We start from the raw sequence: 13,769 nt of genomic DNA, 5'->3' as shown, positions 1-13,769 counted from the left end.
TGGGGTGAGATGCCTGTGTGGTGGGGAAAGCTGATGGGAAACATCTGCTTTTGAAGCTAGTAGCTCTGAGGCAGCTGTCAGAGATGTCCTGTGGGCTTCCTGTCTCTGGAGTTGTCTTCAGCTGTCAAAATGGATTATGCTGAAACCCCCGCCTTCCAATGGGGCACCAACTGGGAAAGAAAAGTGGGAATGGCAGCAGGCTGTGAGGAAGGTGTGAAGTGTGGTTGTTGCTTTCCTGCATTCTTGTTTATATAGCTACTTTGAGGGATGGTAAGGGTCCAGTGAGATGCCACAGGGTAAAGGAAACCCTTTTATAACAGATCTTTTCCTCTCAAACTTTTACTGTACTTCTTGCATACTCTAGAGTTTTTCTGCACGTGTATCCTCAATGTTTGCTCCTCCTCTTGCTTTGACATGCCTTGTGGTGGTGTTGGCCAACTTCTCAAGCCTTGCTCTTCCTTTTGTTTGTTTATATAATGTTAATGGGATTGTTTGTATAATGTTACTCCTGAATTTTGGAGTGTTTTCCTGTCTGCTTTGCACCACAGTCAATGACACATGGAAAGGTAGAGGGGAGGTGGGCCTGAGTATGCTTATCCTAGGGCAGGAGAGCATGAATATGTGCATTGCTGAACCAACTTTGCTGGAAAAATCTCCATGACCCTTTCTAAACTGGATTCTTGTCCTGCACTCAGCCATGTCATCTGAAGGCTCAAACTGGCAAAACTCAGCCCAGCTTCTGGTTGTAATCCTTTGTTTCCTAGTGAGTCCCTTGTACCCACTTTGCACTGGTGTTTTGGTTTGCAGTGTGGCAGGAAAAAGTGGTGATCCAAATGCTTCCAAACCAGTACAAAATAAATAAATTGCATCTTTCTTCTGGATGCTGCGGACTCCTTTCATTTACATTTGTTGCATATAGTCACTGGCCTTCTGTTTATAAACCAGTAGTTGCTCTTTAGGACTTTCTCTAGTTGCTTATATGAATCCAAAATACTAAAGCTGGCTGTGGGATTACCAAGTCAGGTCTGTGTGGTCTCCCTGCTAGCATTTATTTTTTTTGTGGGCATGGGGTTGGTGTGTAGTCCATCTGCAAAATATTTTTTCTTTATTTAGAAATTCTTGGATCCTACTTCTTATGTTCTTTTTATACAAGAGAATAACTGATGGTGTTCTCCTTACATTCACAGTCTGAAGGCACGAGGCTGCAGAAGGACCTCCGAACTTATCTGGCTTCCGTAAAAGGTAAGCTCTGCGTAACAAGAGGATTGTTTCCCCCTCTAGTGCTTCCCTATGCTGTGAAGTTTCTGCAGCCACCCCTTTCCTGGTGTTTCCTCAAGTGTGAGCTGTAGGAAAGGTCAGCCTTGTCTTGGTTGGGGACCTTTCAGAATCTTTCAAGACCAGGGATGGAATGGGGTTGTGCTTTGATACCAAACAGGTGGTGCTGGCCTAGCAGCTAGACTCTTCTGTTACAGGAGGATGAACACAGAGGGTTTGATGTGACTGCATGCTCGTTTTCTTTTTCCCTCTGGTTGCCCTCCATTTCTGTCTTATGAATGGTCAGACATTCTACAAGGAAGAACTTAGCATTTATTATAACCCATTTATTATATCCTGTGTCCCGATTCCTCAGGATAAGGATTAAATTGTGAGGAACATGCTGTTTCCTTCTTTCTGAAGCAGTTACTACTTCTTTCCTAGCCATGCACGAGGCCTCCAAGAAGCTGACAGAGTGTCTGCAGGAAGTTTATGAGCCGGAGTGGCCTGGGAGAGATGACACAAATAAAATAGCAGAGGTATGACACTGTCCAGGATGTGCAGTCACCAGGCTTGGTCTGTCAGTGGAGATAAGCTTTGGAAGTTGTGTCTGTGTGCCACGTTTCTTCAGGCATATGACTTTGCAGAAGAATGGGAGAGAAACTCAGCATGGGGAAGAAGGGAAAGCTGAAGGGACGTGGCCTGTGTTTTTGTCTGTGTAGGACACTGTCCCCACATGCTTGAAAGCTACATGGAGCCGTACGCTTACATCCGCAAGTAATTTGTTCCCCCAGGGGTGGATGAACAGGGACAGAGAATGCCAAAAGAGAATCATTGGGGTCAACTGGATGTATTGCTTATGATTTGTCCAAGAGAAAGGGGAGGCTAAATCTATGGCCAAAAAGCATGGTCAGAGCAAGTTAAAACTGCTACAAGCTCCTACTTGCAACACTATCACCAGCTGCCATCTTTTGGTTGCCACCTCATTTGGCTGAGCCATGTGTCACCCCAGCCTGCTGTTCTCATCCCTTGGTGAGGTGATGCCTGTCCAACATGCCCAGGTTTTCTGTGGAGCTTAGGGCAGAGCCTGTTGTTTGATGGTGTGGATCCCCCTTGGCACGTGTGTGAGGTGGGTCCAGCTGGTGGTGGGTGCTCCCTGCTCTCTTGCTCAGCTGTGCTACTGAGCAGCAGCTGTGGTAGTTCAGTTTGGTGTGGATCCATTTGCCAGGAGGCTGCAGGACTGAGCTTATCTGCAGCTTTCTATGGCATTGGAACAGTGGGGAAGGAATAGAGAGGAGAGCAGGAGAGGGTTTCTTCCCTTCCTCTGCTTTGCCTTGCAGAAAATCTCACCTGAAATAACATCTGCATCTGGGCCAGGAAATACTGACTTCAAAGAAGATAAATCAAACAAAACCTGAACATTTCCAGGTCAATTCTTGTGTTAACATGGCGACTTTACATTAGGAAGTGCTTTTGCAGTAAATGATGGAGTTGTAATTATGCTGGTTTGTCTTCACATTCTCTTTTGGTCTTGTTTCTTCCTGAGCCACTGCAGCATCTCCTGGGAGACTGTCCTTCAGATAATTTAAGCCAGAGAGTTCAAAGGGAGCATGAGTCCTGAGACCTCACTGTAGGGGTCCTGCCTCTGAGGGTTGGCAAGAATGTTTCCAGCTGTCCACCTCTCCCCCTTTAATGCCTTTGTTTATATCTCTCTTTTTCTTTTTCAGGAAAAAAGAGAGGTGGGATAAAACTGCTATTTCTGAGGAGGGGGAGGTGGTGGGAAATCAACTTTTTCTGCATGTTTTAGTCAAAACCCTTTGTTCAAGTGGAAAAAATGAGAGAGGGACAACTTTCACCTAATCCAAGGTTTTGATGGGAAGTTACTGTGTCTGAGATAAGATGTAGGATAAAGCATGCACAGATTAGAGCACAAACATTGGATGTGACTTCCATTGGTCTGTGGACTTGGGTTAGCACTATGAGGGGGAAAGACAGGCCCTCAAAGGAAGTTTCACTAAGGGCACTGTATCCTTGGAGAGATCACCTGAATTAGCAACATCAGGCTTGCTTCTCTCTATTTACATCTGTCGGGACCTCTCTTTTCTGCTAATTTACCTGCTCCTTAGTTTTTTCTGAAGAAATTACTATTTCTTAAGAGCTCTGGGGCACTGAAAATGTTGGCTGTAGCACTATTGGAGAAAGACAGAAATGCAGGGCTCGGTTCTTAATTTTTAGCTCATTACTTTTGTTTTCCAGAACAACGATCTCCTCTGGACGGATTTCCATCAGAAGCTGGTGGATCAGGCGCTTCTGACCATGGATACCTATCTTGGCCAATTTCCAGATATTAAAGTAAGATTCTCTTTAAACCCTTTGATTGCTGCTGCAAACTCTCCTTTTAGAGCAGCCAAGATCATTGCAGCTCTGGGTCAGGTGAAGATGTTATGTACTTGTTTTGGGCTTGAAATGAGAGTGAAGAATCCAGGGGAAAGATGCTGAAGAGAACCTAAGTGTGAAACAGGAGCACCTATAAAATTCCCTATTGTGTTATGATGCAGGAGGGCAGTGTCAGCAATAACAAGCTTTCAGTTTCTTTTCAGTCCTTTGTTTTTTAAACTTCCTTCTAAGTACAAAGCCTTGAGGAAGTAGTGAGTGGCAAATATGCTTTATAGGTTGAGGCTGGAATGGAAGGCAGATTTGTGTCTTCCCTGAAGTCCGCTGTGCATGTAACCAGTGTTTTGCATAGAAGGGGGAATGCTGGATTGGTGTCTTTTTTTTGGGAGATAGTATCCAAGGACCTGGTTTTGAATAGTGTCGTCTCCCTTCCCCCACTGTTATCTCCTCTCTGTACATTTCGAGGAGGTTATGCAGGAAATGTCTTCACCATATAGACGTGCTAGTAATGATCACACCATATGGGAAGTATCAGCTTGGCTTCTTCCCAGTGAAAACAGCCCTTTCCCCACCACATGTCTCTTAAAACGTTTGTCAATATTTGTTGCTTCGGGAGGATTGTGCTGTATTAATGGAGGGCAGGTCACAGGCTTGTAGAAGGAGTCCTGAAGAGCAGTGTCCTTGCCTCCTGTGGCTTCTTGGTTTTGCTTCATTCTTCCAGCTTCTCTTGTCCCTGGAAGTCTGAAGTTGGAAATGGTGAAGAGGCTGGCTGTTTCTTTCCACCCTCCCAAGGCTGTAGAGCTGATTGCTCCCTGTAGTGTGATGCTGTGTGCCTCAGCAGTACAGAGGTTTGTGCACGGCTTCCCAAGCAGGAGGTTTTATTTCAGGCTCAGCACAGACTTTTAACTTCTGCACTGCTTCAGTCTAAATCACATTTTACCAGCCTTGTCAGCTGTGCATTGGGTTACCTCAGGGTGTCACGTTTCTTCCATGCTTAGTAACTTGGGGATTTTTTAATTCTGCTGGGGTCCTGCTGAGGTTTTACAGTGGGATTTTTAAAAAGGAGCAAAAGATTGGGACTAGCCACATTTCACCAAAATTCAAGGTGTTAGGCTCTGAAGTTCACATGGATCCTTTCTGTCTTCCAAATCGGCCACTGAAGTGCTTACTACTGATGTCCCTTAGAGAGTCTCCAGATGATTCTCTAAAAATGTGAAGTTAAAGCAATTTTGTGCACAAATTAAGTAACATTTTTTAAGAGAGCACTATTTGCCTCTGTATCCCTTCCTAAAATGAGTTAGAATTTGGCTTTCAGTTGGTTCATACAATAAAATGCAGATATATTTCTCAATAATTTGCTATTTGTTTTAAATGGACTTCCAGTGGTATGAATTTAAAAAGGTCAATATGTTTTTAAGGGTGATTCAGCTGAATGCATCATCCTCCTTTCCCCAGAGCAGTGAGTTGCTGAAGTCAGGTCTGTTTTTTTCAACTAGTAGGAATAAGCACTCGTGTTGAAGGTTGCTGCAGTTTACAAAAGTGTAGTTTGACTTCACACAAGGAACTGGAGTTCTTGAGAGTGTCAGTCAAAAAAATCCCAGTCTTATGTAACTTGCAGAATATTTTGGTTGGTTTTGGTTGTTGTGGTAATGGTTTTCTATTTTTGTCTTTTCCACAAAAGTGAAAATTCTCTTCCTGGAATACTGGCGTTGCTGTGATAATTAAAGATGATTTATGGAGATAAGACTATTTTAATTTTGGCATGCATGCATGACTTTTTTTGTTAAATTCTAACATATTTGGAAATCTCCTTCACTTATGGGACTGGAAAAATTCCCTTGAATTTTTCTGAGCTCCAACGGGATCCACAGCAGGAATGTAAAAAAACCCCAGCATTCCTGTAGCAAGGAAGTTTTTTGTACTTAAAGGGAATAATTTTTAAATGTTTGGTGGGGAGGAGTGAACAAAGCCTCTCTGTCTTCTCTAACTTGAAAATTGTGAATGCAAAAAGGACTTTATCCTTTCTTTGCAGATCAGTTTCTATAGCTTCTTGGAGTTAGGACTCTTGCATAATTTCTTGGCTGAGATTGCAGAGTATGCAATAAGAGTAGAGGTCTCTGCAGTGAGCCCAGAGAAGATAAACCACAACGCAAGTTCTGAATAGCTGTGGAACTGGTGACTTTCTGTCTTGCACTGGAACTGATGCCCTGTTTCAGTTAGGTTTAAAATCAAATGACAGTAAAGGGTGGAGGATGAGGAAGTCTTTTTGTGGTGGTTTGGATTGTGGATTTTTTGGCTATTTTATTTATTTTAAAGGAGGCTTAAATTAAGATGGATTTATTGCAAAGCAGGAAACTCTCTTGGAGTTCAGCTTTTATCATCAGACAGTAGTGGGTAGCTGCAGCTATCTTGAGAGTCATACAAGGAAGTTTCCCTGCAGCCTTCCAGGATGAGGCTCAGTTCTATTACTGTCATCATAGGCAATCGTGTGATCGGTGGTTACTCCAGTGTATTTGTACCTTGGATCATTTCCACAGACTCTAATAGAAATATGTGGGTGGTGGTTAGAAGACTGAGGGCTGCAAAAAAGGCTGGGAGTGACTTTGTTGAGAGATGGGTGATATTGAATCAAACTCCCTGGTGGGGTGGTAGGGAAATCTAGAAGTGTCTGTTGGCCGTGTCAGAGGGGTGGGCAAAAAGCCAGCTATTTCTGTCAATCTGACCCATGGGAAAAATCTCCTCAAATCCATAATCTGGTCATGTGTTCTATCTGGTGTGTGTGGAAGATGCAGTAACTGTAATCTCAGAGATTGTCATACTGCTAGAATTCACCTCTGATGTGCTGTGTCCATACTGAGGGGGCAGTGATGTTAGGGAAGTGTCTTCTAGTGACCTTGACTGTGGGGTTGCTCAGCTTCTTTGTGATTTCTGTCTTGGAGGGAGCTCAGCACTGCTCATGGCTGAGATCCTGCAGATCTGCTGTGACTCACACAGCTGCATCAGCGTTTGCTGAAAGTGCAGAGGAGCACATGTAGGAGACGTGCAAACTGGTCCCAGCTGGCCTGGCAGGAAGATCAGCTCTGAGCACGATTTTGCAGTTTATCTGCAGGAGCCTGCGGAGAAGAGACCACATCTCCCTGCCAAGTTCAGTGGAGGGGGGGATTTTGCTTTTGCAAGTAATCCCAACGCTGATTCTTCATTCTTGCACTTTCCTTTTCCCTGGGTACTGTGGTTAGAGATCGTCCTGGCTCCTTGCCATGCCTTTTCACTCCAGTTCTCTTGCCTGTCTCTAGACTCTGATTATGACACTGTTTCTGGCCCTTCAAGATAAGGTGGTGCTAGGGTCAGGCTGAGAAGACCTGTGCTCCAACCCAGATAGTTTGGAGTGTTTGTGGAGTGCACAGGGGTGAGGGTCTAAGGGAGATGGATGGTTCTTAATCCAGTGGTCATGAGCCTTGCCAAGGTGGGTCTCTGCTGGGGTAGAGAGCCTGAGGCACCTCAGATGAAGAGGGGTAATGGAAGATCAGGCCACAGGCCTGATGGACTATTCTGGATTCTCACCCATGGACCTGTCAGGGCTCTATTCCTGAACATGAATCTGGTACACAATTGACTCCCTCCTCATGTTTATTCTGGCTTTAGTATGTCTTGCCTATTAGTGATGCAGTGCTACAGGTTTTCCCTCATACTTCTCTTGCTCAATAAGCTAGTTACAATAGACCACTGCTTGTGGCTGCAAGCTGTGACTGCTGTCTGGACCTCTTGTTGCAGGGTCCAAAATACTGTCCTAGGGGTATCCTGAGCATGTGGATGAATGCCTTTGCTGTGCTGGTAACAGAAATGCTTTCTTTTGTTGAACTTAATCTCTTGAGCTTCCATTTGAACTAGGGTTGTGAGCTGGTTAGTCTGGTTGCAGCCCTCGGGAGGCTCTAAAAATGATGAAGCTAGGTGCCATTAGGATGCAGACACATGGTGAGGCTTAGGAAACACCAGACCTGCAGTTCTGAAAACATCAATGTTATCCAGAAGAGGAGCCTGTGGTTGGTTGGGTCCTTCTGCTTTCCATGCCTGGCTCTGCAGTCTGCCTGAGGACCTCCCTTTAGAATGGTGTTGTCAGAGGTGGCTCCCAGGGCCACCTCTCTGGGCAGCCTGTGTTGGAGTATTCAATGAGTGTCCTTGTGTGGGCAGAGCAAGGGGTGCTCTAGAAGTTGGGTGAAGAGAAGGTTGTTTTTATTTTTTCCTTGAGTGCCTTTGGGATTTTGGCTGCTGGGGAAAATTGTCACAGCTTTTTTTCTCTGTCTTTCTTAGTCTCGTATAGCGAAGCGAGGAAGGAAGCTTGTGGATTATGACAGTGCCAGACACCATTTTGAAGCCCTGCAAACTGCAAAGAAGAAGGACGAAACCAAAATTGCAAAGGTAAAGCAAGCAGGAGGATGTGCAGCCATCCTTTCATTTCACAAGGTCTATGTTTGCCTACTGAACAGTGTTTAAGTGCACCTCTACCTCTTAATTGAGTCTGCTTTGTTCAGGGAGATCATCAGTGAGCATCTCGTGGCAGCCAAGGCCTTGGTGTGCATTTTCTCAGATGCTGCAGGAACAGTAACCTCCATCAGGAAAGCAAAGCCTTGCAGTGCCACAGCAAAATTTACCAGTTTGTCTTGTGTCTTGGGATTCTGCCTCCCCATCTTTTAGCAGTGGTGAGAGTGTTTGAGTGCTGCTTGAGGGGTTGGGTGTGTTTGTCAAGTCCTCTGATATTCTAAAGCAGAGACCCTGAATAGTGTGAGTTACAAGTTCATTGGTGGAAGTGCAACCCATGCACACTTGATGACTGTGTTCTATTGTCTATTGGTCACAATTCTTGGACAAGAAATATGTCTGAAAGTGGGAAATCAAGAGTTTTGTCAGATCTAGTTTCTTTTATGCCTTTGAACAGTGTGATCTAGGGTTAACTCCAGTGCATGCCTGACATGCAAGTGCAGGATTATTTTTATTTTATTAAAATAAATGTAATTAAAATAAATTTTAGATTATCTTTTAAATGTAGCTGCAGAAAGGTGATAGTTCTAACCTTATTCTAGACAAGGCGTGAGGTTCAAATACCTGCCCAGAAAATAAGCTGTAGGTCACTGCTGCACTCTTAAGTGGATTTGAACTCCACTCCACAGGATGTGTTCTGATGCAACAGAATAGTCCAGGGCGGGGGAGACCTTCAGTTTTCTAGATTGTTGGCCATAGTGCATCAGGACTCTTTAGGCCAAGGGCAGTGCAGGAAAGAAAGAGCCTGAGTCTGTATCTTTTAACCAGGCTGAGAAGAGTTGTCATCATTTACTTGAGAGCTATTTCTGGTAGAGGTAATTACAGGCTATGTGAGAGACACAAGTGTTTCTCTTGCACAGAAGAAATAAGGATGCATGTCTCCCCTGAGCTTACAATCTGCATTTAATGGCCAACTATCAGGACATTTATTTTTAAGCTGCAAGTCACCATTCATCTGATCATCCAGTGCATGCACTGTGATTAACCTACACAGACAAAAGGGAGAGAGATTGATGGCTCAGGCATCATTGCATCATTTGTGTGGCAAAGCAAGCCTTGTTTCTGTATGCAAGGCATGAGGCCCAGCTTGTACCTTCTGTTAAAAGCAGTACTTCCTTGTGTTTGGGGATAAAAGCAGAAGGTCTCTGGGGTGTGGTATTGTTATTGGAGTGTGCCTGTGGGATCTTTGCTGCAGTGGAAATGTTTTTTGTAGGAATTAATCTACTCAGGTTGGTACCTGGTGATCTGCACTGACGAGGCTGGCCTTCTTGGTCATTGCTGCAGTTGCTTGTGTTGCTCTGAATGTTCATGTAAGATATTGTTAACAAGAGGTTGTTGCTCTTCTGTTGAAGTATGAAAAACAGTGCAGTTTCAAGAATGATATATTGAAATTTAGGAGTTGGTGCTGTGTTCCTGTCCTGATTCAGTGTGGGCAAGTACTTGATCAGGCTTTTCTCGTTTGCCAAAACATGCACTGGATCAGATCTTTCCACCCTCTGTGCTTTCGGCCATAAGCTCATGCACAGGATAATGCGTGACACGTTGCGCTGTGTCCCTGACATTATGTACATACGCTCTTCCCAAATGGGCAGGTTTCACAGCCCAGCCTGTTATCCCACACTCAGCCAGTGCTGCAGGGCTGTGGGCAGCAGCCAGGGCTTAGTGTGTACTAGGCTGGTGTAGGAAGTTCACCTTTCCGTTCTGGTGACTGCAATTTGGCTCGTGTGACCTTTGAAGTAGGGCTTTTTCATTGTGAGGTGCTTTGGAATATGATGTCTGGCCCTTAGGAAAGAAAAATCTTTTTTATGACAAAACATACAAAAGGGAACTGACTTGATAGATGTCTCATGGTATAGTTATGAACCACAATGGAAATACTTTCTGGAGCTATATGGTCTCTTTCTTCTCTGATAATACATGGATATTCTTTTCCCACTCAGGACTCCTGCCACTTATTGCTAAACTCACAACCTGCCATTAAAATAAAGCACTGTGGACTTTCAGTTATTGCATGCAAATTAATGATGGTGGTTAATTAATCCTGACCTCTCTTTAAGGAGCTCTCATTTGACAGCCATGACTTGGAGTAGGGTTGTCTGTGTGCTAGATCACTAACAACTGTATCTGTTGCAGCTGCCTGGCTAGTCTGCAGTATCCCAGCCCACAATGGAGCATTAATTACTGCTAAACTTGGCATGCTTCAAAGGATTCATAACTGATCAGTCCCGAGATGTTTGTTTTTTCTCTCGCCTTGGTGATACTGGTTTGGCCCAGCCTCTAAATACACTCTCTGTTGTGATTTTACTTTTTTTTAATCCTAAAATATGTATGTTTGTGTCTCTCTTGCTCTCTGTTTATTTTTTTCTCTCTCTTTTCACTCAAACATGCTCCCTCCCCCCAGCCTGTTTCGCTGCTTGAGAAAGCCGCGCCTCAGTGGTGTCAAGGGAAGCTACAAGCTCACCTCGTTGCGCAAACTAATCTGCTCCGAAATCAGGTGACTGCTGATCTACCTGGCTCTAACCCTGCATGTGCTATTTTAGGCTCTAGATTGTACCATGCAACTAATCTCTAGGCAACGTTCACTCTAGTCTCCTCCGTTAAGTGTGTCCTTGATATTCCTAAGCCACTGGGGACATGTGGAAGTTGCTGACCAATGAATGAAACTCTGCCTGCCCAATTCATTTCTAATCAGGTGTGTTAATACTGGACTGCTGGTTTCTGCCCCTAAAATCAAATGTGGATGAAGAAAGGTAATGGAATAATGCTAAAGCAGAGGGTGTTGTAGTTTTATCAGTTATTCCTTTCTTCCAAGAGAAGGAGTCAATTTTTATTGTTACTGTTTAAAAAAAAAAAAAAGGGGGGGGGGTGGGGGAAAAAAAAAGAAAAGAGGAAAAGACAGGAAAAACTGGAGTCTGCATTTCTGCTGTTAAGTAAAGCCGAAAAACCCCACATTGCTTCAAAAGCAATTTCTATGAGTGCAACGTTCTCCCATGGTAAAATCTGTTTCCAAAACAGGCACTGTCCTGGCTCTTGGGGTCTAGATGAGCTGTTTCCGGGGTGCAGGGGTTCCTTGTGCAGAGGGCAGGAGGTGAGCCCAGACAGGAATTTCTACCCTGTGTAATATATTTGAACATCTCCAGATTGAGGTCATGGTTATATCATATGGCAGAACTTGGCCAGACGTTTAGGTTATAGCATCTCAAGGGACATGAGAGCAGCTCAGAGAAATAGTAGGGACTAAGAATTTCAGTCCTGCTTTCATAGGAGAAGTGTAACTTCCTGATGAAATCTCTCAGGGTATTTAGCTGGGTGTTTCTTAAGAGGTAGCTGACACAAAACAGTCAGTGAGGACACAATGCTGTCAATGGGCAAGGGATAGTAAAGCATTATGCAGACTGGGAGAGGGCCAGTTACCTGCTCATAAGTTCCCAGTGAGCTCATCTGTTCTCATTCAAACGCTCCTACATTTTCATGTTCCTTGTCAGTGAATTAACCGCATCTTAGAAATACTAAATCGCTCTCACCTTGTAAAGCACCTGGCTTTTTCATGGTCAGTTTGTGACGACAGATCAGGGAAAAGAGTTGATTACCACATCAATAAAGCCGGGGGAAAGAGCAGCTGTTAGCAGTCCTGCTTAAGATACAGAGTGAAGGGAGGAAATAAGTATTCATTCTTGGCTGAAGGGAGAAGGACATTTGGCAGGCTGCCGGGGGCTTTTCCTGTGCCTCAGCCCGCTGTGCTGGGAATGATCTGCAACGACCGGTATGGTTGGGGTTCTTGACTGGTCTCTTTGGCTGGTGGGATTTCTGGAAGACTAGAAAGCAGGTATGGGAATTATCTCAAGCCAAGCATAAATAAGTGAGCTCTTGGGGCATTTGACCTCCTCTTAGACTGGCTGGGGTGACTGGGACTAATAGCAGTGCCCACAGATTGGCTAGGGAAGCAGTACCTGCCAGTGCTCCCTCACCCATTGCACTCTGATCTTACACAGGCTACTGAGAGGAGATCAATGATTTCACTGTACTGGGTGACTTTGCCCTGGAGCAGGTGAAAAAGGGATATGTAATCTTTCCACCCACTGTGTTGTGGGGGTGTTAACCTATTACTAAGTAATATTAATATTTTCAGTCACCCCAGATTTTCAAACAAAGTTAAGTTTTTCCTCTTTCATTCTTGAACTTAATATAATTGCCAACCTTTATTTGTTGTCTGTACTTGTGCAAATCTTTGGGTTTTGTTTTGTCTTTTTTTGAGGAGTAACAAAACAATCTCAATTAAATTATTTTGTATTCTAAACCTGTTGGTTATCCAGCTTTTCACAAACACAAGCAGGCAGGAAAAAAATAGGCATCTGTTTTTACATTTGCGTGACTTTGAGACAGAAGTTGTTAGCTGACAACCCTAAATCTCATTTAAGCTTTTGATAAAAAGCATTTATTAAGAGTTTCAGAGTATTAAGCCTTAAAAAAAAAAAGTCCTTCCCCTTACCAGCAGCTGTGTTGCTGTCCCTTCTTGCCTGACAGTTTTACAACTTCCAAGCAAAAACGGGGTCAGCAAGATATATTTCTATTGTAAAACCAAATTCTTCCCCCCAGTGTGCAAACTGCTGGCTTTTTAGGCCTTTAGCAGATACTAACAAAAACAATATAGTGGGAATATTCTGTAAAGGCTCCTGGGGAGTTTGCGGTTGAAAGCTCTCAGTTACAAATTTTGGTGACTGTGCTTTTTGAAACAAAAGGGAAAATGGCTTAGAACAGCAAATTCTTGCCTTTTTGCCAAGCTCCCCTGAAATGCTGAATACAGAATAAACAGCAACATCTTTGGTGCTGCAGTTACAAGAGAAGGGTATCTCTGTCTGTAGGAGAAAGCCAGCAAGTTGAGTCCTGGGCTGTGAAATGGTCAGAGAAACGGTGACCAGACTGCCTGAAGGCACCAGGCTGGATAGTGCCAGACACTCAAGAGTGCTGGGATGCATGATGGCAGGAAATGTGGGCCTCTCAGCCTTGGCTAGGGGGAAGGTCAGAAAAACATTTGTGTTGTCCAGCTCTTGCTCTAATCTTCCCCTTTCAGGCAGAGAGAGGAGAGGAAGAATTTTCTGAGGTCACTTTTCATGGACCAGGGCATGATGTCCTTCTCCTTCAGTTCTCCATCAGGTTGGCAAGGATGACAGCAAAAATAGTGCACAAATGCTGTAGCAATGGACTCTTCTCCCCAAAACCTTGTCGGTCCTCCTTTCCCCACCATACTGCATGAGCTGGCTTTTCTCCTAGCAAGCCTTATGACCCAAGTTGATGTCTGTCTTTGGCCCAGGCTGGAAGCAGTCAGGGCTATCCAGTGTCAGGACCCCTGCTTCTAAGCAAAGTTAATCCCACTGGTGAGAAGATTCCTGACTTGACAAGGAAGTGACGAATTAATTTAATGCTATACCTGGGACTGAGAGCACTAGCTCAGCCACAGGCACTAGATGGACCCCTGATTCCTACAGCTGCTCTAGAGTGAATGTTGCCTGTTGCTGGTTTTGCCTTTGCCTTGGTATGTCACAATATTCACACGTTGCTTTCTAGGTTCTTCGACCTTCTGAATA

General features: G+C 44.3%; 1 protein-coding gene across 9 annotated transcripts in view; it reads left to right on the top strand.

The window, feature by feature from the left end:
• The window catches only part of BIN1 (bridging integrator 1), a 95,247-nt gene that overhangs the window by 45,145 nt on the left and 36,333 nt on the right, over positions 1-13,769 (top strand). For 7 of the 9 annotated variants that reach the window (XM_051622838.1, XM_051622841.1, XM_051622840.1 and 4 more), the window contains exons 3-7: positions 1,188-1,242; positions 1,699-1,793; positions 3,511-3,606; positions 7,957-8,064; positions 10,586-10,678. In XM_051622838.1, coding sequence (XP_051478798.1) covers positions 1,188-1,242; positions 1,699-1,793; positions 3,511-3,606; positions 7,957-8,064; positions 10,586-10,678 — 447 coding nt within the window. The remainder of the gene's footprint in view (positions 1-1,187; positions 1,243-1,698; positions 1,794-3,510; positions 3,607-7,956; positions 8,065-10,585; positions 10,679-13,769) is intronic. The other 2 variants (XM_051622842.1, XM_051622843.1) reach the window with 1 other exon arrangement.

The sequence above is a fragment of the Apus apus genome, chromosome 6 (genome assembly GCF_020740795.1).
Source record: "Apus apus isolate bApuApu2 chromosome 6, bApuApu2.pri.cur, whole genome shotgun sequence".
Taxonomy (NCBI): domain Eukaryota; kingdom Metazoa; phylum Chordata; class Aves; order Apodiformes; family Apodidae; genus Apus; species Apus apus.
Note: the sequence above shows the minus strand (reverse complement) of the source record. Positions and strands in the feature narration are given on the sequence as shown.